This window comes from Trichosurus vulpecula, chromosome 4 (assembly GCF_011100635.1).
Source record: "Trichosurus vulpecula isolate mTriVul1 chromosome 4, mTriVul1.pri, whole genome shotgun sequence".
In the NCBI taxonomy this organism is placed as follows: Eukaryota; Metazoa; Chordata; class Mammalia; order Diprotodontia; family Phalangeridae; genus Trichosurus; species Trichosurus vulpecula.
This window is the reverse complement of record NC_050576.1, coordinates 285,738,257-285,763,225: the sequence shown is the minus strand read 5'-3', so window position 1 is coordinate 285,763,225 and position 24,969 is coordinate 285,738,257. Positions and strand designations below refer to the sequence as shown.

The 24,969-nt window shown below is 37.8% G+C and overlaps 1 protein-coding gene across 1 annotated transcript in view; it reads right to left on the bottom strand.

Annotated features, from left to right (window-relative positions):
* Window positions 1-24,969, bottom strand: part of ABCA12 (ATP binding cassette subfamily A member 12) — a 230,920-nt gene that overhangs the window by 70,920 nt on the left and 135,031 nt on the right. The window contains exons 16-23 of the mRNA XM_036755721.1: window positions 21,268-21,432; window positions 18,977-19,190; window positions 18,549-18,688; window positions 16,160-16,279; window positions 12,172-12,262; window positions 8,775-8,954; window positions 7,358-7,673; window positions 4,654-4,768 (exon numbers count right to left, since the gene is read on the bottom strand). Of these exons, the coding sequence (XP_036611616.1) occupies window positions 4,654-4,768; window positions 7,358-7,673; window positions 8,775-8,954; window positions 12,172-12,262; window positions 16,160-16,279; window positions 18,549-18,688; window positions 18,977-19,190; window positions 21,268-21,432 (1,341 nt within the window). The remainder of the gene's footprint in view (window positions 1-4,653; window positions 4,769-7,357; window positions 7,674-8,774; window positions 8,955-12,171; window positions 12,263-16,159; window positions 16,280-18,548; window positions 18,689-18,976; window positions 19,191-21,267; window positions 21,433-24,969) is intronic.

Below are 24,969 nucleotides of genomic sequence, written 5' to 3'. Positions count from 1 at the left end.
ACGCTACTCATGTGATATGTGGAAATGATGGACAGCCCAAATGTTCTTCTGGTATCCTCACGATGTCAGAAAAGATCAAGGAAGGACCTAACATGATAGAAAAATCCACTTGTGGCAAATTTTGATTATGTAAAGTTTAAAAGATTTTGCATAAAAGTGAAGTTAACAAAACCAGGAGAACATTGCATATAGTAACTACCATATTGTAACAATGATCAACTGTGAAAGATTAGGTACTCCATACAGTGATCCAGGACAATTCCAAAGGACCCATGATAAAAAATGCTATTTACCTCTGGAGATAGAACCAATGAATTCTGGGTGCAGATTGAAGCATACTTTTTTCACTTTCTTTATTTTTTGTTTTTTGTTTTTTTTTTGCAACATGACTAATATGGAAATGTGTTTTGCATTATTTTAAATGTATAATTGATATCATATTAGGGCACAAGGGAGAGAATTTGGAACTCAGTTTATTAAAAAATGATTATTAAAAATAAATGTTTAAAATACAAAAAAGATTTTTCATAAACGAAACAAATATGGCTAGAAATTTTAAAAGGAACCATAAAGCAAGTGGCAAATACTTGCATCAAACTTCTCTGACAGAAGTCTGATATTCATAATTAAAGAATTGACATAAATATATGACCAAGAATATAATTCTTGCCCAAGAGATGTGCAGGTAAAAGATATATATTTTCAAAATTAAAAAAAAACTACGAATAACTACATGAAAAACACACCAAATCACAGTAAGAGAAATTAAGTTAAAACAACTCCAAAGTTTGTCCTCACACCTATGAAATTGGCAAAGATGATAAAAAATAGAAATAGTTACTGTCGAAGAAACTGTAGGAAGACAGGCATACTAATACATTGATGGTAGAGCTGTGAATTGAGGCAACTGTTTTGGAAATCAATTTGTAATATGCAAGAAAAATTGCTAAATTCTTCATATTCTTTGGCCCAGTGATCCTACCATTCCACATATGGAGTTCCATAATATGGAGCTCCCCAAAAAAGGTCAATGACAGAAAGCAAGATCCCATATGTAATAAAATTTTCATAGCGACGCTCTTTATAGCAGTCCAGAATTAGAAACGAAAGGAACACCCATCAATAGGGGAAATGGCTGAACAACTTATATCATCTGAATGCTATGGAATATATGGTGCCCAAAAGAATAAAGCAAGGAATTTGGAGAAAGATAAGGTGTATAATGAGATTACAGGAAGAGGTTGAGACTGGAGAAAACAGGATGAAGAGGACAATAGATATAATTACTGTAATAACGTATCTGAGAAGCAACATTAATAGACATCAGGATTTGGATTATATATAATGTCTAATGCATCAGAGTAATACTCTTTTTAGTAGAGCAGAATTAGAAACAAGAGGTTCCAGAGATCTCAAGATGAAACACTTTCCTTTCTAGAAAGGCTGTGGACTATGGATGTATATTGTCACCTATACTTTCTGAGACAGTTGCTGGGTTGGTTTTATTTTGCTTATCTGTTTTTCTTTGTTATAAAAAGAGGGTTTTATGGAGGATGGTTTTGTGGGAAATGATAGTTGTATAAAAAGTATCCATAAAATATTTATTTTAATTATGTTCTGTTTTAGTTGTTTTAAATGGTTACAGTGAAGAAAAGACACAAGCAGCAGGTTTTCTACAAATGGGAAAAAAAACCCAAACTCAAAACTTGCTGACTGGTTTGCTTCTGCAAAGGATCTTATCATGTGCTAATGAGTGTAATAATTTCATTAGAAAGTCTGGTGAACTCAGTGGAGCAGGATTCTTAGGAAAGGCCAGAGAATGAGGAACTAGCAGCTACATTAGGCTACTAACTTAATAATAATGTTATAACCTTGTCCTGAATTGAGGGAAAAACCCAAGACTGGTTGGCAGAGATTCCTGGAAAACTGACTATTCGTAAGTAGGACAATACTGTATATTCAAAGCTGTAGTCCAGAGACCTGGAAGCAAATATTGGTAAATTATTCTAGCCTTCTGAAAAACCCTTTCAACTTAGTAGGCTGTGATTATTATTAAAAACCCCTTTGTCACTAATTCTGGAATTGTTAGGTGTTGATGTCTATGCTATCAAAATGCACAAGCAACAAAGGTAAGGCTGTGAGGAAGCAGCATTATTTGGAGAAGAATGTTGGCTGGGCAAAGAGATGTGAAGGTGAGGTCAGAGCCCTGGGTTTCAATCCTGGTTCTGCGATTAACTAGTCACTTGAACTTGGGCAATTCACTCCCTCTCTAGGTCTTGCTTTCTCTACCCATAAAATAAGGGGGATGAAATAATCTCCAGGTTGCCCTCAGGTTCAAAGTTACCTGAATTTATGATATTTAAGATTAATAACTTAACTATGCAAGGAAATAAACCTGTATGAGACAATATGCCATCACGCCAAGCTGAAAGATGTTATTGATTTTGCTTAGAGAGCAAGTACCCTCTCTAAGGATTTGTTGAATGACAAATTGGAAATGAACTAGACTAGACCACATGCCCTTTGGGAGGCTTCCTGAGTCTTGTGACAATGTGACATCAAACTCCATCCAAGCATTATTCCTTGGAAAATATAGTCACAGAAGACCAAGCATTGGGGCTTGCAAAAATCTGATACAAGATTGCTTACTTTGAGATTCTATGTAATTCTGCAGTGCAGAGAAGCAAATTGCAGAGTAGAATGATTGCAGCCACACTCCTTTCCTGTCTTCAGTTTGGAAAAGTCTGCAAGTCATACTTTGCTCCTTTCTGTAATACCCTGATACACCCAGAGACCATTCATGTCATCATCATTTTGAGTCTATACACAGGGGTAATGCAGGAAGTGTGACGCTTTCCTAACAAGAATGGGAGACTGTTTAGCTCTCAAAGAGACAGCTGACCAATCACTTGCATGCATAGGGACACCAGTCTGCAAAACTTATTCGTGGTCCTCAGGTCACTCTTGTAATTAATCCAGACCCTCTAGGCCTGACTCTAATAACCTAGCTTGCTTGAAATAATTACTCTCTTTTCTTTTCTCCTTTAGGAGTATAAGAGTGCCCCCATTAATATAGAAATGTTCACAGCACACTTCGCATTCTAACAGAATCTCAACAAATAAAACTTTAAAATAATGTACTGTTTTCACCTTGACCACTACCTTCCCAGTCCAGGATCCTAAAATCAAGAGCCCCTCATAATAGCAGCATCCCTTCCCAGCCCTTGACCCAAACCACTGACTCTTCTTCCAGCCTGATGCTTGGAACCATTGTTAAGGGAGGCAACCATTGGGGACTAGAGGCTGACATCTCTAACACCAATACCACCAGGGGCTGACAAACTGCCAGTGAAGGGTAGATGAGACCTAGAACAGCAGAACTCCCTAGACCAGCATCCCTGCTTCCAGACCAGACCTTGTGGCCATTGTCCAGGCCATTAACATTATGGAGATAGAACCTAGTGCCTCTGAAAGTGCCACAGTCCCTACTTACTCAGTAACTAAAACTACTGAAGATCCAGAAAAGAAAGTTCTTAGCCCCAAAGACAAGTGGCTCCATGTCAGAAATGGATATTGTTATCCATAGAAATGATACTATAGATGTATTCCCATTTACTTTGTCATAGACTCTAAAAATGACTAGGCCTTTTCAACCAACTTTCGGCCAAAATTTTCTACATTCCCTGTACTGGGATGTGAGCTCCCTGAGAACAAAGATTATCTTGGTTTTTGTGTATCCTCAGAGCTTTGCACTAAATAAATGCTTAATAAATATTTTTCATTCATTCATTCCATATGAGAAAAACAATAACAGGAAAACAGAATATGACCCAATATGCCCTAGATTGTTTTTCTACAGCAGTAATATCATTATGATGATCAGGATGTGTTTTAAGTTCCTAGAAACATCAGGAGCAGGTGTGCGTATGGGGCAGGGGAAAGACGCAGTGATTGATGGAAAAGGAATTTCTAAGATGGGGAATTATTTCCTAGATATTTGAAGAGGCATTGTATACAAGGTAGAGGCACAGAAGAGGTGGCTCCAACAGCTATTTCTGGATTCCATTTGGTTGTTATGCTAAAAATCCTCCAATTCTGGGAGTTACCGTTCAGACTTCCATTATCCCACTTGTAATGGAGTTATTCTTGAGTAACAGTTACATTTATGATAATATAATTATTATGTATTTGGATTGCTATATATCTTAAAAACCCATGAAGAACATTCTGTACCCCCTTTCCTCAAGCTTGTAGGGCTTTCTTCTCTTCAAATTATCATTTATATTATTTTCTGTTTTCATATTGTATATTTTTCAGCTGAATGTAAGCTTCTTGGTGGCATGGATTATTTTGTTTTTGTCTGTATCCCCCTTGCCTAACACAAGGCCTTGCACATGGTAAGCATTTAATAAATGCTCAGTGGATTTGCATTTTTTTTTTGGTGGGGGAGGAAAGCAAGAGGTTGTGAGTTTATGCAGAAAAAGCTTATCCATTTTCATTATAATTCTCAAAAGGTTTTCCCTTAGAGCTAATTCACACTGTGTGGTTAAGCTTTTCATGTTCACGCTGGTCTAAACGAAATCACAGCAATTCATTCTAATAAGAAATGAACTTATTTGAAATTTTAGGGTACCATAAGAATTCTCAACATACCTCATGGAGCCGCAGGTCTTTCTCATAAACAAGTTTTTTCACAAAGGCTGCTATAAACACAACCCAGGCTACCATAAGCACGATAGGAAGTGAGTAGGAAACACTGGTTAAAAAGCTGGGGGAAACAAAAGATAGCATTCACCAAAGTGGATAATGGCAGAGTCGGAGAATATAACGTTATAAATATCCTTTCCCTCACATTGAAAACATATGCCTGTTTGAAAATAAGAGTAACCATTTTTTAAAAGTCTAGACTTATATATGATTCTACCAATATCAGGAACTCTTGTTTGAGAAACTTTCTCCCAAATGCACATAGATTGCCTGGTACCTTAACAAATCGGTTGAGGAGGGGCAGCTAAGTGGTACCATAGATAAAACACTGGCCCTTATGTCAGGATGACCTGAGTTCAAATCCTTAGATACTTACTGGCTGTGTGACCCTGGGCCAGTCACTTAACCCTGACTGCCTCCCTCCCCCCGCCGCCCCACACACAAAAGAATTAATCAGGGATGGCATGGAGCAAAAGGAAGACTTGAATTCACATTTTTATGACCTCAAGATCAACCCTCAATCAATTATTCCAAGTTTCCTCTCTATTAATCTAATATTGTTGAAGCAAAATTGCTTGGGGAAGAGGTCCTCTGAATTCCATGCTTTCCTGCTGTCAGCACAATTTAAGATTCCACAGATAGGCAGTGCTATGTTTTAGAGAATGGTTTTGAGTAGTTTTGGTAAGAAAGTTAACTTGTAATCTTTAAGAATCAAGATCTCATTGGCTGATACAAAATTGAATAGAATAGAGAAAAAGCGGATGGCATTCCATTTATCTCACTGAACAATTCATCTAATCAAAAGAATGATTTTCTGCTCTCAAGAAGCATTTAGCTAATACTGCCTCAATTGAAATTTATAACTATGAACATCCCAGGGTAAACATTTAGGCAACAACATTTACTGGGATCCCTATGGGTAATTTGACGAACACTGAGAGAGGTCTTCAGAGTCCATGCTACAGCAAGGGGGCTGGCCTGCCCATGTGCAGCTGTAACCTGAGGAAGACCAAAAAAGCCACCTTCCCCCAGGACATAACCTCTATATGCCTGTCATGGTGGTTGAAATTCCCACCATTATTATCCCTTTTTTGGAGCTAAGGCATAGCTTCTAATAAGCTTTTGTAAACCTTTTAAAGTCATCATTACTCATGATGATATCATGTAATTAATGTGTTTATTGCATACAATGTGGATTCTCATGGGGATGGAAATATTGTCCAGAGTACAGTTTCCTACTTCTTGATTTTTGCCCAGGGTTAGAGCTGGTGCTCCTGACTGCCATCAAAATCAACTCTATGAACCTTTTCATTTGATAATTTGAAATCTCCATATTCTTTAATTTCAAAGGATTGAGTTATATGCTCAGATAGGGTACCAGCTATAACTATATTAGAACTCAAAGAACGTATCCAAATCTAAGGAGAGGGAATGAGTAGGGAATAGTGAGAAATCAGATGAGGCTTTCAGTTTAATTTATCCCACAGGTCTCCCTCAGATCTTTTTCCTATTCCCTCTGGCCATTTAGGTTCACACACAGTTCATGCAGCTTAGTCCTGGCTGCTCTACATAATAGAGGCAGCTAACCTTGACAATCCACTAGAAAGAATTCTCATCTGTCTCCCCTTATCATTGTTCAACAAAGGGTTACAACGTCATCTCATCTAGAGTTCTTGAAGCAGTCAAGGAGGAGAGAGAGAGAGAGAGGCATCAACAGAAAAACAGAATAGCCCCAAATGTGTAACAATTGCAAGGGCTGAGTTGAATAAGTTCTGTTACTTTAGAGTAATATTCACATGCCTCAAACTCCTGTGTAGGTGAATGGGCTCGAGCACATCTTCCCATATCTTTTTTTTAAAACTGTTATTGAAGTAGGAGTCATTTTATTCTAGCAGACTGGCAGACTTAATGAACATTAAAATTTACTGCCTGCAAAAGTTATCTTTAATTTTAAAAAAATCATTTGCAAAGCCATTCGAGATTTTGGAAGAGTCCTTGGCAAAGGCACTATTCCATAAAGTTGTCCCAGATTCTTCTTGGAACATTGACATGCTTCTTAGAACACTTATCACAGAGGAACAATTCAGGCAAAGATTCCCTCTCTCTCTATTTTCAAGTTTCTCTATCTGGATTCCCATTTATTTTCAGAGAGAACTAAGGATTGTAAAGAGGTAGCATTCAGTTTACTTCTTTTTTTTTGTTGTTTATATCAGTGGTCTTTCTTCCCTACTTATCACCTCTAATCCATTAAGAGAAGGTATTGCCATAATTAAGCATGTCTTTAAGGGGGGGCATGGTGATCACTTTGGAGGCCTGGAATCAAGAAGATTCATTTTCTGAGATCAAATCTGGCTTTGGACATGCAATAGCTGTGTGACCTTGGGCAAGTCACTTAACCCTGTTTTCATCATTTTCCTTATCTGTAAAATGAACTAGAGAAGGAAATGGTGAACCACTCCAGTAACCTTGCCAAGAAAACCCCACAAGGGGTTGTGAAGAGTTGGACACAACTGAAATGACTGAACAACAATATCACATTTGACGAAGGCTTGTACTAAGCATTTGATTCCAAGGACTATATTTGAACTGATACCAAAAGATGCTCATAGAAGCTGCACCTTATTAAGTAACTTAAAGCATTGAGACTCACTTGTCCTTCATGAAACAGGGGTAGGGAATTGCTTGGACCTGAACTGCTATTTCCTGTGAATTCCTCCCAGTCTGCAATTCAATTATAGCTCTTTCAATGCTATCCTGTAAGTAGATAAATGCTCTGCCATAGATCTGGTTTTGTGATGGAGAATTATGTGGACCGGGAGCCCAGAGTTTGTTCCGAAGGCTGCTGGTTGTTTGTGCTGTCTTGAGACTCATTCGGATGGTGTATTCTATTAATGGAGGAAGGGAGCTGCCATCAAGATTGTCTTTTCTCTGCCTGGTTCTGTTAGAAGGAAGCTTGAAAATAACACCTAAAATGAATATGATGAAAGAAAAAAAGAAAAATTATTTAGTGGTTGAGGCTACTTGCTGTAGTTTGGAGGCCTCCATAAGAGGACGACCAAACATTTTCCCATCTGGGTTAACAGTAAGACAAGAGGTCCAGGGATCTTAATTTATAAGAAAGGGAGAAAATGGCAGATTTTTTGAAGGTGTAACTTGTGAAGTTTCAATCTCTGAAAAATAATAAAACACTCAATAGCAGATTAAAGCTATTACCCACTATCTATAAATATGCCATAAAATTATTACAATTATGTAATTAATTTGGCCAAATAACTGTCAGTCTTGTGACCACTAACATTACCATGTCCTAAAGTAGAAAAGGATGACTCAGAAGATCCCATCATAGGCATCACTTTTGCTGAACCTGTGACATATATTCAGCTCAGGCAGATCTCTATTTTCTTCCATCTTACCATCTCAGGTAGCATAGAATACAGAACCAGAAAGATCTGGGTTGGCATTCTATCTCTAATGTGTATTACTTATGTGTCCTTGGGCAAGTCATATCTTTCTGTATTCTAGACAACTGTATAAGAGTAGGAATTGCATGGTCCCTTTGTGGGAACTACCAACATCGATGTAAATCCCATCCCTACAACCTCAGGCAGTTCAGTAGCACAGCCCAATCACACAAGACTCACTCTATCTCCCCACTAGGCCATACACAGAGAACTGGGAAGCATGTGCACAGACATAAGGGTCGAAGGAAATGAGTTCCCCCTCATTACGGGGCTTCAAGTAAAAGCTGAATGAATACTATTCAGATATGCTGCAGAGTATACAGAGGTTTTCAGGGATAAGGGTCATCTGGAGATCCTGTCAGCTCAAACATCTTGCCTTTCTCTCATTTTGCTGGGCTTGCATGACTGTAAAGCATTTGTTTCCTTTTTTGACTATAAGTATAGTTCCTTTAGCTATAACTGTGCCAGTTCTTGTGTAAGAGGCTGTGCTGTTCAGTTGCCTGAGGTCTCTGGCATGGAGAACATGGACAGCACCTTGAGAATTTAATTGGGATGAATCTGCGTGTTGCCAATGGATGGTTCAAGCAAAAGCAGAGTTGAACTTACTTCCAAAAAGTTCATTGTTCTTGTATAGACTTTGAGCTTCCATCTCCATTTCAGCTATAGTTTTTGCTGGCTTAATGCGATCATATAATACACAGGAGGAAATGTTGACTGTCAGGGCAGACAGTGTATTAAGCTGATCAATGATGCCAATGTTGTTCTGTAATTTTAGCCTTAGAATATCTGGAGAAGTGTAGCAAAACAAAAGCCAACAGGGGGAAGGAAAAAAGAAAACATCACCATCCTGATTCTCATAATGACGCATCAAAAGCACTGATTTGACACTAAATATTACACATAAAAGGAAGTGCTAGAAAATTTAAGACATGGGGGAAATGTGCTATAATATGGAAAAATTCAAAGAAGCGCATCAGGCAAAATTTATTCCATAACACAAATATTCAACAAAGGGAATTTTCATCCAGTTGTTGTTAAAGTAACATCATGCCAAGATGAAATTAAAGGTAACTAAAAAACTTACACATTATAATATCTTGAATAGTGATCTAAGCTCCAGAAACTAAATGTCACAGTAATGCAGTCTGAGACAATAGAGAGAACATGAGATTTAGAATCAGAGGACACAGGTTTAAAATCTTGGTTCTGCCATTTCTGGCTATGTGACCTTGGGAAAGTCACAACTTTTCTGGGGCTCACTTTCCTTATCTGTAAGGTGAGGAGGGAAGGGATATCAGTGAGATCACAGGTCTTGTTCCTATCTCCTATCCCTATAACCTTGAGTAGTTCAATAAGATTGTCCAACATGCAGATGTCTCTCTTCCTTCCCACAGGACAGGGGAGGACAATGAGCTGTCATAGTGGATAGAGCATAGAACTTGAAGGCAGGAAGACCTAAGTTCAGACAGGCACTTATTATCTGGGCAAATCATTTAACTTCTCTGTATCTCAGTCTCCTCATCTGTACAATGGGAATACCAGGAGCATGTACCTCTCAGGATTTTTTGGTGATGATTAAATGAGATTACACATGTAAAGTGCTTTGCAAACCTTAAGGTGCTAAATAATTGCTAGCTATTATTATTATCTATAAGTTGCTATAGTAGATGAAGGGTGAATTTAGCATGAACTGAACAAGTGGCATATGGAAACATAGAGCAAAACTGAACAAAGGAAATTATAACTAGCATATGAGAACAATAACAGAGTAATCAGCAAATGAAACAGGCTATGGAGATATTTGTTAAAGAAAAGTACACATTATATGGCATATATTTGCATATATAATTAAATTATTTAAGAACTATATGAGTTACCTTGATATTAATCTAGATCAAGTAGCCTAAAATTTATGGAACCTAATAAACAAGTGGATGGATGGATGGATGGATAAATGGATGGATGGATGGATGGATGGATGGATGGATGGGTTTGTTTTAGGCAGCTGTTCCACTATGAAAGAAGGATGAGCTAATTTTTCTTTGATTTTGTGGTATTCTTACAATATAATCTATTGTTATGAACATTTATATGAAAACAAACATGAATATAACATTATGGTTGATTGAATTTTCACTTCCTGACTCGATTGTCACGAATAAAAATATACTAAATATTACGAATTCTTCTTAACCAACCAAATGTCCCCCAAATCTTTTAAAGCAAAATTAAATTCTCTAGAAAAGTCAACTACTTGCAAGCATTTTGCACTAGAATTTAGAGTGGCTTTTTGTTGTGAAAAATGGTGGGGGAGGGGGAAAATTATGGTTGAACAGTGGCCTCCAGTGGCCGTAGAAAATCAATACAATGCAATCTAAGGCAGAGAATCTCCTGCAATTTTGAGGGATCTTTAATTGGAATTTAAAATACAATGGGGATAAATGGAGAATAACACATTTCTCCTGACTCCTACCCCATTCCAAATGGAAAATGTTCTCTTTGATCTTACTACGACAAACTTTAAACTGCGTAATAATTTTATGACCATCAGTCTCAAAGTTAGACCACCATCCCCCTCATATTTTAAACCTTAAACCTTACCTCTACATGCTTCCAAAATTTTCAGAACTGAAAATTATTTTGTCCTTGATCCTTTGACTATCCTTTATCTTTGACTCAAAATATTTCTTAGCTGAAATGATAGTTTAAGTGATTTCTTTTGAGCCAGAAAATCTTTTATTACTGATTCTCTTATAAACAGGTATTGGGCATCAAAATGTCCTAGAACCTAGATATTATTTGGAGGCTAAACTTAGGCATGGTTCCTTTCTAATAGTTGGTAGCCTATACCACCAGTAAAGCAGCCCCCCAAACAGGGCTACTACCTAGCATGAGGACGTGCTTTCTTTCACTCTACCTCTTCCTAATATCGATGCTCGTATTCCAGGGGTTGCATAGCAACAGCACATCAGACATAGACTGAATGAGATGACTTGCATCCTCTGGGTTGAAGGTGGGGATGTGGCAGAGAGAATGCCTAAGTTCTCTCAGCTTCTTTTCATCCTCTTCACACATCCTTTTAAATGACCTTGAAAGAGAAGGACCCATCCCTGCCTCGCTAGCTATTAGTTTGTTTTCATTCTGAGCCAATCCATCACCTTTGTCTTTCTACTCATGGCCTGATGCACAAATTCCACTTGTGTGTTAGCTGTGGCTCAACAGTAGGCATAAAATGTTAAAAGCCAGTGGTTACTAATGAATTATTTTGCCCTCATCCACAGCCAGCAACTTATCATGATGTCAGTGTGCATCGATATTAAGAACTTGCTTTGTGTTAAGAACTTCGTATAATGAAAAACAATACTTTATATCAGAAACTTGAAAGCCATCTGTGGTCGGTTAAAGGGGAAACTGCATTTGCATGTTTTATTTTGGATTATTGTTATTTCTGAGTGCTTTGTGTCATCCATGATGAGAGAGGTTAGCTATCTGAGAAGTTAATCATCAAAAAAGAGTTTAGCACCTCTTATAAATTGTGTGGCACCTAGGTGGCCCAATGGATAGAGTGCTGGGCCTGGAGTCAGGAAGACTTATCTTTCTGAGTTCAAATCTGGCCTCAGACACTTACTAGTTATGTGACCCTTTGCAAGTCACTTAATCCTGTTTGCCTCAGTTTCTTCATCCATAAAATGAGTTGGAGAAGGAAATGGCAAGCAGCTCTAGTATCTTTGCCAAAACACCCCAAATAGGGTCACAAAGAATTGGACACAACTGAAAAATGACTGAACAACTTTAAGTAAGTGTAGACCTGACTGAGGAGGCAGGGGACGGAAAACCTGGCAGAGGATTTATTTCCCTTAGAGTAATGGAATAACCAGAACCTAGCAAGAAACAGTGCAGAATACAAAATGGAAAGGAGTTCTAGTGTAGGATAGCATTTTTTTTCCTGACAGGATCTGGGAAAAAAGGTCCCATGAAACTGCATAGTCTAACAGTGACTTACCAAGCTCATTTATCTGTTTCAGGAGCTCAACAGCATCAAGTCCCACAGAGAATTTTACAAAAACTTGCACAAAGGGGTTCCTCAGAGTATTCTAACAAACAATAATAATAGAGAATTAGTTTAAATGCAAGAACAAAACAAGTTTAATCATTGTCTCCCTAATAACACCCACAGTGAGAGGCAGTAACAGCCATTGTGCATTACCAATGCATCATCTTACAAAGGCTTACATTCAAATCCCTGACAAAGGAAGAGAGTGCGTGTGCCGCTGGTAATGAAGAGTTGGGTCTTTGTTTAATTAGTCCTATAAGGAAGCAAACTTCAGAATGTAGGCACCATTTCAATGTTGCTAAATATCATTATGATGTGCAAGACTTGGGAATTTTATTCACTTCATAACCTTCCTCTGCTCCCTACATAATGAATGCTACAATTCATGTGTGTGTGATGAAATGGGAAATTCTTCTTTACATAGGTAGAGCTTGACTAATAATGATGTACTGCAATGACCTAAGAAAGGCCTAGATAAGCATTTAGAACTACTCCTCTTCTTCCTTCTTGCTAATAGGTGAAATAAAGAAGGGCCATGGAGAAATAAGGAGAAAGAAGTACATTTTCAAATGACTATGAGGCATTATGTAGGAAGAATGCTGCTAGAGTTTAAGGGAATTGGTAGGATGTAGTAGATAAGTAGACAAAAGATGGGTGAGATTATTGGTTTGACTAGATTTGCAATATATTCACCAAAACAGTCATATTTTTGGCCCAAGGCCATAACTTTTGAGTCTCAACTTGGAGTACTTCAGTTTTCTATGCTCTGGAAGTTAGCTTATATCTGTTAATCTCCCAGATTTTTACATCTAATTCCAAGGATCACAGTTGGAAACTCTTCTCTCGCACCTAGAAATTTCTGCTGTCTAGGAAGACATGAGTCAGGTTAGCTAACATAAAACTTTATTCGGCTTTGAAAAACTTAGCACGTCTGGCTAAATAAGTAAAGGTAATTACAGTAACTAGAGAAAATCTTCTACTTTTTTTTTGAAAACCTTCTATTTCCCAATTACTGATTGTCAGTGGAAATGGCTTGATAAGCACTCTCTAAAATCAGATGGGTATTTATACTTAAAAATGCATTGTAAAAAACCAATTAGCAATGCAAAAGGGTAGCAAAACTCTTGACAGAAAATATATTGTAATGACTGGTCACAGCAAGGGAGGGAGCCTATGGTGTACCACTCATAAAAGCAAAAGGCTGTTACACCTAAATTACAATAATTAGGCTTTTTTTTAAATGTAGAACATACAAGCAATGAGATTTGACTTCTCTGAATAGACACCTTTACAAATGAAATTAGGGAAAAGTGATGGTCTGATGTGCCTAGAACATGTGCATACCATCATTGAAATTTGCCTGTCTGGTTCTATGGAGGTGGTCCAACCTTATTGAAAACTAGAAATCAAACACCTTTGTTATTTTTTTTCCTGACACTTGTTAATTCATCTAAACAATTTAAGTGACCTAATGAGGTACCTTGCTTTTTGCAGGCTGGTACCCCTGATGCTACTGCCTTTCCACCTATAATCATTTGCTATTCGTTTTATATATCTATACATGTTGTCTCCTCATTAGAATGTAAGCTCCTTGAGGGAGCGGTTTCACTTCTGTTTTTGCCTCCCTGGTGCTTAGCCCAGTGTCTGAGACACAGCTCGTTAACTTGGAATGTTTGTTAGACTTAGGATACTCTTCCTGTAGCAAACAAAATTCTGTCTCTCAATTTCCTTGTTTTGTTTTGTTTCTTTTGTGCTTGTGGGTAGAAGGATTGAATAACATCCTCAAAGTACGTATTTGGGAACAGAATGAATGTGCTATACCACCCAGTTGGCCATATGTACAGAGAGCACCTGCATAGCATTTCCTCTGTATGCATGGCTAATATTACCACACTGGCAGAAAGGTTTTCTACTTAGAAGGCATTCATGCAGAAGGGAAAGTCTGACTCAGTGTGTGCTAAGCATCTCTGTGGGCAATACGTTGTACTAGTTGCTATATCTAGCTATTTTCCAAACCTTTGCAAGTTTTATTTTTTAAAAGGTTACAAAACTAATTACATGTGTGTCACAATGAGACTTAAGTCTGACTTGAGATTCCAACAAGAGGTAGTGATAAAAATGGTTTCCTTCAGTTCTAATGAGAATACAGCATATAGAGGTGGAATCCAAGCAGTCTGCCTCATGGGAGTTTTCAGGACTTGCTTGGGGCAGATTTTAGGAATGCACTGCCGGTTTCTCTTGTGTCTCATTCCTCTCGGCATTATGGGAATCTATCAAGCTATCAAAAGAGAAATAGTTTCTGTTTTCCCAACATTCATATTCTATAGAAATAGAATAAGTAATAAGTTATTACTCCACAGCCTGAACCCTATAAAACTACTCTTACTCTCTCAGGAAGTAAAAATGGATATGTAAATAAATGATTTATTTTGGTCTAGAGTACAGCAATAGTTTTTTTCTATTAATTAATTCTTGGATGAACATGGTTACAGTGTGTATTCTATGCATGCAGCATGTGAGTAGAATATGTCCATTGCCAATTTGACTAAGAAAAGTTTAATGAGAAACCACTGAACCTCTTCGAGAGAAAGCTAGATGATCACTTATTGGAGAGGCTAGCAGAGAGAATTCCCGGTCAGGTGTAGGTCAGACCAGATGGCCCCTGGTGAGTCTTCCATCTTGGAGAGTCTGTAAGAGTGGGCTTACCATAGAAAACTAGTTAATCTTCCTCCTAGGAAAATCGGATTTACATTAGGTAAGCCCTAAAATGTTAACTGAGAACCCAGAGGCTGTATAACCCATGAGAATAAAAGTGGAAAAGTATATTTGGCTTTCATACTGAATTCTACTACCTGGCACATAATAACAACCCAAGATACTCCAAAAGTCATGGCTGGTTTTCAGATTGCTGCTAGCTTAATGATGTCGAAAGCTTTCCTTTAGTTGTAACAGGAAAACACAATTTGGGGGGCAGGGTAAAAACCACAATATAACAGTCATTCTCTAAGGATTCTCTCCCTGGAAGATCACTCCAAACTTGTGACCCTTCCTCTGACTGGTCAAGCTCCTCCCTAAACCTCTAATTTAAGGAAAGTGTCCAGCCCAACCATGTTCACTCCTTCATCCTTCCCTGGGCTTTACTTCTGACTCTCTGGACTTCTTTCTTCCATTATGTTCTCCTCACTCCCACCCCTTTCTTGCTTCCTTTTCTGTATTGTCTTCCCCCTTTAGAAAGTAAGGTCCTTGAAGGCAAGGGTTATTGATCTTTTTGCCTGTCTACTCCCACTATTTAGCAAAGTGCCTGGAACACAGTAAGTGCTTAATAAATGCTTATCGACTTGATTGACATAGCACTTTCTAACTCTAAGTAGATATTGGCTGCTTCTTTTCCCATACATATCTTGCAAGGTAAGTCATTACTATTACTGGAAAATTATAGTAAGAAACTAATATTTCTTACTAAGATGTGGATTACAAGAAACAATTAGTGTTAAGATCCATGTTTTAGCGGCAAAGATCCTGAGTTTTCAGGATCCTTACAGTGGCCCCATATTGGCTCCCAGGATTAATAGTAGTAGAGTGATATTGAAGAGAGGTGGATTTCAGGGACCCTTTTAAAGAAATGTTTTCTAATGATTAGAAAGGTTCCAAAGACAAATAGGCTTCCTTAGGAAGTAGTTGGCTAGATGACCACTTGTTCGATATGGCATAAAGAAGATTCCTGTACCCTCTGGGATGGCCTCTGAGGTTCCTCCTAACTCTCAGATTCTGTTTTTTTCTTTTAATTTGCTCATTTTAATCTGTTTGGTGTAGTTTATAAGCCATAAGTTTTCCTTAGGTACCATCTACTTGTTCATATAATAATAATAATAAATAATTAACATCTCAAATAGCTGTCCTGCTTATTAAGATGGATGACAGAACCATACAAGAGTACCTGAAGCATGGGGATTGTTTGGTTTAACAGATGGAATGAATTCATGAACAGTGGTGATTTATCCATCCACTCTTGAGATTTTTCTCTCAATTCTGCCAGTTGTCTCAGAGTTATATTAGACTAAAAAAACAAAGAAGAAAAAAAATTAATCTCTTAGGGATTTCCTACATTAGCATGTCAGATATTAATGAACTTTATGGCAATTAGTTTAAAACAGTTATTCTTAACCTGAGGCCTGGAGAGCTGTTTTAAAAAAACTTTGAAAACTCTATTTCAACACAGTTGGTTTCCTTTGTAATCCTATGCATTTTATTTTATGCATTTAAAAACAGTATTCTTAGAGAGGGATGCTACAGGTTTCACCAGACTTTCAAAGGGGACTATGATACTGAAAAGATTAAGAACTTCTGGTCTAAAAGGCGAAATTAAAGTCAAAATAATTTCCTTTATTGCCAATATTTCTAGGCTCCTTTAAACTAGCAAAGTATTATTCATAAAAATTCCAAAGACTCTTAGAATCATATATTTAGAACTAGAAGAGACTTGTAACCTTAGTCCATCCCCATCACTTTACAGAGGAGGAAGCAATGAGAGAAGCTCAGTCTGGGTTTGAATTTCAGCTAGGATTCAAATCCAGGACCTCAGACTCCAATATAGCAAGAACTTTTCCTAAAGATTTCTTTCATATACTAATGTGATGAATGATCTTTAAATATCTTTTCTGGGGATTTAATAAATATACTGCTATTTCCAGTATAGAAAGCAAACATCATATTACTTTAGGATTCTTAGCATATAATAAACTGCTCTGTAATAATCTAGAGGTATCTTAGGAACAAGTGATTCTCAAAGAATTTCTACATATGTCTAAAGAAAGATCACTTAGACAGAGTACTTTTCATGGCTAGTTGTTAGTTTAGTTTAGGGATATTCAGGTGTTTTTCTCTTTTAAAAGCATCAGTTTAGCACATCACACATTAGAAATAGTGTGGTTTTTCCATTCAACTTCAAAGATGCATTTAAAATGCCATAATTTGGGGGGCAACTAGGTGGTGCAGTGAGTAGAGCATCTGCCTTGGAGTCAGGAGGACCTGAGTTCAAATGTGATCTCAGACACTTGACACATGTACTAGCTATGTGACCTTGGGTGAGTCACTCAACTCCAATTGCCCTGCCAAAAAACCAAAAAAAAAAAAACCCAAATGCCATAATTTTGGAATTGGGTAGAAGGGTTCCATTGGTTCTTTTTTTCTTTCTCTTCCTGCATCTCTTTTCTCCCATGTCTTCAAATCTATGTGTTAATTCATTTGTTAACATAAGGAACCAATTTTTGAAATTCAGAAGCAATTTAGTGGGGAAAGCCTGGATCCCAAAGACCCTGGTTCAATTCTCGGCTCTGGTAATTATAGCAATGGAGTCAAATTCAAATAGAAACAGATTCCTAAAGGCAGCATATTGACTTAGAAAACCACAAATTAACATTATCTATGCCATATTGTAGTTTTCTTTATTTTGTTAAACATTTCCCAATTCCATTTTAATCCAATTTAGGCTATACACAGGTGGTTTTCAGCCTGCCAGAGGAAAGTCTAACAAATCTGCTTTATAATTCTATCTATGGGCTTGGTCAAGTCCCTTCAACTTGCTGGGCCTCTATTTCCAGTGAAAGGATGAGATTGTATTGGATAATTTCCAAGTGTCTTACTACTTTGAAATTTATGCGAAGTGAAGATTCAGTAATATAGAAAGCGTTTATGTCAAACTAGTTTTAGAGGCAACACAGTGGTTAGATTTGAAGTCAGGAAGACCCGAGTCCAAGTCCTCCCTCAGACACTTATTTAGCTGAGTGACCCTGGATGAGTCACTTGAAGTCTTTCAGTCTCAGTTTCCTTATCTGTAAAATTGGGTTAATAATAGCACCTACCTCACAGAGTTGTAGTGAGAATAAAATGAAATAACATATGTAACATGAGCCTTGCAGATTTTAAAGTGCTAGCTAATATAATATATTCTATATCATTATAAATGCTATTATTTTTATTTTTTACTATTTTATCGTCATTATAATGTTCTGCTTTTATATTAAGCAAGGGCGAGAGACAAATTTTCTGCCTCTCAGTTTGTTGAACATTTTGAGGTCTTTTCACTTGCAATAACTTCATTTTGACCATGGTAGTTATTTAACATGATTTCCATCTTTTCAAAGGATTAATTACACTGCTTTTCCACGGGCAGAGTTAGTGATGGAAGTTATTCTTGTGATTCTCAAGGCATCACATATAGCATATGAAGAAGGAGGATAGTATTGGAGCAACTCTTAATGGTCTAGGTTTACAAACCGATTTACAAATTCGTCAAATCACAAGCAACAATAGGTACAGGGCCAAACCTTTTCCATAATCGCCTTTGTGATTGGGGTATATGGTGCATATATAATCTTCCCCAACAACATTGGTTTCAAGAAAGCCCAAATTACAGGTCCAGCCGGCATGTTGACAATGTCTTTATAAAGGGAGAAACAAAATGGTGCTGCAAGGAGAAAGAAATTAAATAATTAAATGCACATGCTTTAAGTGATTTCTCGATCACAAATTGGCTCAGAGTACTACAATGAGCCTACACCTTCAAAAATTCAATGTCTGTACTTTAGGGGCGGGGGAAATGGTTCTTTTCTGTTGCATGATTCACTTGGCTAGTATTTACAATGCTTTGACCTTAGATGAAATTAGAACCCACTTTGAAACAACTGAGAAACCCTAAACTAATGAATCTCCTTGATAATGGCATTTTGGGGATGCTCATTTCAAGCCCACTTACTTGAATTCAGAGGAATTCCATATTTTAAAGCAATTTGTTTTTTACTCAAGTTGTGAGTTAAAGGGTCTTTGGTGCTGTTGCCCCCTTTAGGCTTCTGTGAAGAGGGCAGCATGGCTGTTAAGTAGTCTGTAGTGATTCCTTGAGAGCACAGGGCTTGGGAGATGGTGCTAAATGATCCTTCGGGGCCATTCACACGATGGTTTCTATATATTGCCTGTGGGAGAAAAATCAGAAGCATATTAATTAGAATAAATAACTTGAAAAGAGCCCAGCTGCATTAACAACTCCCTAGATTTTGAAGAGTTTCGTATGACAATACCAACAATGATATAGACAAATCAAAATAAGGAAAGTAACAGTAAATAATAGGTAGCATTTATGTAGTGCTTTAAGGTTTGCAAAGTAATTTACACGATATCTCATTTAATCTTCACAACAACCCTGTGAATTAGGTACTATCATTACCTGTAGTTTAACAACGGGGAAACTGAGGATTACCCACAATCATACCACTAGTCAGGTTTTCTTGACTCCAAGTCCAGCACTCTATGCACTGTACCACCTAGACGCCTTTCAAAACAAGTACATGGCACTGGATTTGTTGAATGTAACTGAATAAAGTTTTCAACCAGATGAAACCTATGAAACAGTTAAGTTTCAAGAGTGGAATCTAAAGGCTTTCCATAGGCTACATCCATAAAAACTCAACCAACAATATGCTGACAAAGAAGTGTCAGACAAATGGTTGAATCACATGGATTTATAAAATAAAGGGGTTTATGACAGCAATTCAGGACTAGGTTATTGCCACCAGAAATTAGAGAAGGGCTCTCTTTAAGAAGCCTGGACTCATTGATCAATGCAAGTTATACATGGAAACAGTCAATACTGTTCAACACTTCACCATCAGCTACAACAAAATTTAACACCTACTGAATACCTAGCAAGACGTGCCCTGGGAGCAAGAAATCAATATCAGAAGCTTGCGATGTTTTACAGAAGAATAACTAACACCTCAATGCTTTTATTGAATTATAAAAAGCAGCTATTTTATCTACCAGGAGAAGAGCTCAAAAAACATTAAATGTTAAAAAAAATGATAGGAGGATAATGACTTGCCCTGGGACAATTTTAATCTGAATTTCACCAAAAATATGAGGACAAGATGAAAAATAATCAGAGAGAGACAGTGTGGTGTAGACGGACTATAGAGTGGAACTCAGACATAGGAAGAACTAAGTTCAAGGCTTGTCTGGGACATATACTGGCATTGTGACCACTTACTCTCTTATTATCAACAGGAAATTCTTTAAAACTATGAGTTGTAAAGAGCTGTCCATCTGCATTTGTAGAGAAAGTTTTCTTAGCATTGGTTCCCTGTGTCAAGGTCTACACTAAATAGCAAGAACAAAAACTATATACAGCCTATGTTCATGTTGAGCTTTGCAAATACACACATACACACATGTTTATATATATATATATATATAAACATGTGTGTACACATCTATATACATATATGTGTGTGTATGTCTAGCCCCTTTCTTTGCTGCTGTATTTCTTTCCATCCCACATCTGAGATGCAAACATCGATGTTAGTACTCACCAACTTAGGTTTCTTTGTGAAATCAAAAGTTAACCAGGTAAGAAAATCCAACTCTTCAGAGTTGTTGGTAAAAGGAACAGGACAAACATTTTAAGGACCTACTATGTGCCAGGCACTGTGCTAAGCACTTTACAAATATTTCACACACACGCAGACACACATATAGTATACATATATGCAAATATTTCATCCTCACAACTCCGTGAGGTAGGCACTAGAATTATTGCCATTTTACAGTTTAAGAAACTGAGGCAGACAGAGGTTAAGTATCTTGCCAATGGTCACATAGCTAGAAGTCAGGTCTTCCTGTCTCCAGTCCCAGCTCTCAACACACTATGCCTACATATATACAGCAGATGCTGTGTGTGGCTCGGTGGATAATATTCAATGATCACTGGAGTCAGCTCGAACTTGTTTACGAGATACAATTGTTAAGCTGTCAGCGTGAGCATCTAAACCTTAGGAATCAGCAAACAGAATAAATCAGGGCTTGATTTTATTGTTTTGTGGATTGTCTAGATTTAAGAAAGTGATGGAGAAAAAGGTTAATGATTCAGATTAAGCAGAAAAATGTGTGAGGTGAATTTTTTCCCCAGGAAGACATTTATTAAATACTTGTCACTACACCACTGGTAATATTCCTAAAGAGATTTTACAGAGAGACCATTATTAGTCCTATTCATACCTGTGATAGTGGTACACTTCGAGACAGATGGATTTGTTTCAGTGACCTCATTTTGTCAAGTAGTGGACGGGTGCCCGTAACCATCTGATTGAGAAAGTCTTTCAGTTTTATGAACAGTTCTATCATCTTTTCTACTGGCTCTTGATCTTCCCTAGGGAAAAATACCTAACAAAAATGGAAGCAAAACAAATGATTTGAAAAAGTCTATAAAGTGCTGGCCAGCTACATCATTCACTGTGTACCCTGTCATTCATAATCATGCACTGTATACCAAGAAAGCAGAAAATCTTGGATACTTCAAATAATCTACTCAATTCACCTTATTCAGGAATATTTCTATTATTTTGCTTGTATGATACTAAAAGAAATTTGGGAAAGTTATACTATGCTTTATAACTGGCAGATTCCTAGGCCATCAGATGTTAGTTTGGGCTCTTTAATAGATGATCAGATAATTAAAATCAGCTCTAACCCGGTCTACTGTAAACTGGCCAAACTCCACTATTGATTATATTTAAATAAGAGGAACTACAGTTATCCTAGAATGCTGGCTATTGGTTCCTACATCATTTTTCTAAGCCATAGTCAATCAATATATTTCACTACTGATCCCCACTTTTATATGAAACATTATGAGTTTCTAGGTTGATATGAATAAATTCTTTTTTTTTAAAGCCAGAGGCTAATTTTTCTTTCCTTGTCAGTATCTTTGATGCATTAAATAGTGATCCTCCATTTGTCAAACACATACTCATCAGTCCAACACTGGGATTTTCCCATAGGAACGTGATTACCACCTTAGCCAGGCTTTATCTGCTAGGAAAATTAGAGAGAGGCTTAATTACTGGATTCCCACAAGAAATACTATATCTGGTTTCTGCTCTGCAGGAGCATTACAGAGAAGGAAATGGAAATGTAAGGGAAGGAAATAAATATGATGGAATGAAGAAAACAGCTTTGCTTTCTATGTGTCTTGGACTGCACTTTGTGCAAAATGTTTTCAGCTATAAATCATTAGAAATAGGAAACCAAAACATTATCATTCTTAGTCTTCTATTGCCCCAAAACATCCCATCAGGTTTAGGCTTATAAATCCCTACTATTTTCAAGAACCCATTTTTTGCCTCTTCTCTCTCTCTGTCTCTCTGTCTCTCTCTCTCTCTCTCTCTCTCTCTCTCTCTGTCTCTCTGTCTCTCTCTCTCTGTCTCTCTGTCTCTGTCTCTCTGTCTCTCTGTCTCTCTGTCTCTCTGTCTCTCTGTCTCTCTCTCTCTCTCTGTCTCTCTCTCTCTGTCTCTCTCTCTCTCTCTCTCTCTCTCTCTCTCTCTCTCTCTCTCTCTCTCCCCCCCCCCCCCACCCCGTATGTCTGTGTGTGTGTTTGGGGTTGGGGAGAACACTGAAAGCAAAGGATAAGGATCTATGGTTTCTATGATGCACCTATGATTTCATTGATAGAGAGAACTCCCAGATGAGAAAACTCCCTTTACCAATGTAGTTTGGCACATTCTAGGCACCTTCTAGTCTCAGAGGGCAGCCTAGGGCACAAACAGGTTAAATGACTAGAGGCCAGATCTGCCTGACTCTGAGTACAGTTCTCTGTCCATTATGCCACACAGCCTATGAGCCTATGAAATGGAGATTCAGAGTCCTGTGATTGCTCAGTGTTACTGTTCTAATCAATTCAATTCTGTCAGCATAAAAAAACATACAAAAAAGTGTAACTGTGTACAAAGCACTCTACTAGGTGCTAAGGATACGAAGACCAATAAAATGAAACAGTCCTTGTCCTCAAGGGGCTGACATCCTCATATAGATAGTTCAGGATCTGGAATATATAGTGAAGATAGTTTTTTGGTGTTGAGTTTGCATATCTGTCTTGTAATCTTCATATTTTCATTCCCTACATAAATATGCATTTCGTACCTCCTAAGTGGGGAGTATACTAATTACTGAAAAATTTCAGCCCTAGAATGATAGAGACATTTGCTGTTCATTTTTCAATATACATGTTGCCTCACTATAAATTTTACAAAATTGCAAGTTAATGGATTCAGAGCTAAAAGATACCACAGAGGTCAAAGCCAGACCTCAGTTTTTACAGATGAGAAAAATGAAATCCATAGAGATTAAGTGATTTCCCCAAGATCATACAGGTCTAGAGCTGAAATTCAAACCCAGGCCCTCTGACTCCAAGCTCAATACTTTTTCCCTGTACCATGCTGCATATTTTAACCCAAGCCCCTGCCAGAAAGCAGAAGAGCCTCATTCTATTGCTGGTTAATCCCTTGAAACAGAGATCATAATTGTTGACTAGTAGAGAGCGAAGAATAGGCGTCTTGGAGCTCTTAACACTTGGGCCAATTAGAAAATCCTGTTTGGATGGTTCTTAGACAGCATCAACAAATCCCAGAAGGCAGTCATCCAACATAGGCTACTCCACCCCGCCTACCTTGGCCTCCATTCCAACTGTAGAGAATGTGGGCTGGCGCCATTTTTTGCTGGCATCTCCCACTCATAGGATGCAATGTACTAGAGTGAAACACAGAGTTTGGCAAGGAGAAGCATAGCCTTGGAAGGTTACAAAAAAGAGATTTAGGTTTGATGTAAGGAAAAATTTCTTAATCCTTATTGCTATCCCAAAGAATGAACTACCTAAGAAAGGTGGTTCTTTCTCACTGGAAGTCTTCAAGAAAAGTTTGGATGCCTACTTGTGGACCACTCCATCTGCTGCCCTTCCTGGTTTCAACTCCATGGAACAACATGCCCATCCCAGGTTAAGCTCCTCACCTCTAATCTCATCACTATGCTGCTGACTCAAGCCTGGAGATACCATCTCCCTCAGCCTCTTCTCCCCTCTGATTGGAAGGCTGGAGGGTGGAGTGCCAAACTCCTCCCAATACCTTCCTTTATAGAGGACAGGAACTGGACTTTGGGGCTCACTCTAATCTGCATCTGCTGCTCTGCTGGGGTTCAACTTCTTGGAAGAAAATATCCTGGTGTCCGCTCTACCCTCACTCCCAGCTTTCCTTCTTCCTCTTGTATATCATCTTCCCCCATTAGATTATAAACTCCTTGAGGTTAGGGACTATCTTTCTTTTCATTAGTTGCATCTCCTGGGTTTAGCACTATATGCCTGTCATATAGCAGGCACTTAATAAATGTCTATTGGATTGGATTAGATTATTAAGTGTATATGTTGGACTGGGCATTACTTTTTGGGTATGGGTTGGACCAGATGGTCACTCAGAGTCTTTCCACCTCTAAAATTCTGTGATTCTGTGATCTTACCAGGGACTGAACTATTTTACCTTTTCCCTTTCTTCCTACCTTATTCTTGTGGCTACTAGGCACACCAATAGACATGGAATGGAATGTGTTTTCCCTGTTCAGGGGAAAAATCATGGGTCTCTGAAGCTAGGGCAGGGGAAGTTAGGATGATAAAGGAATCATTGTTATCACTATAAAATTCTTCCAGTCTCATATCTCTTCAAAGACCTAATTTAAACTCTCAGAGCACTGAATTTCGGATTCCTAAGAATGCAGCTCATATTTATGAGTCGTAAAAAATAAGGTGGAGAAGGAAATGGCAAACCACTCCAATATCTTTGCCAAGCTCTTTTTCAGTATCTTTCCCAAATGGGGTCACAAAGAGTTAGATATGGAAGAAAATGACTCAACAAGAAACAAAACAAAATATCCAATTAA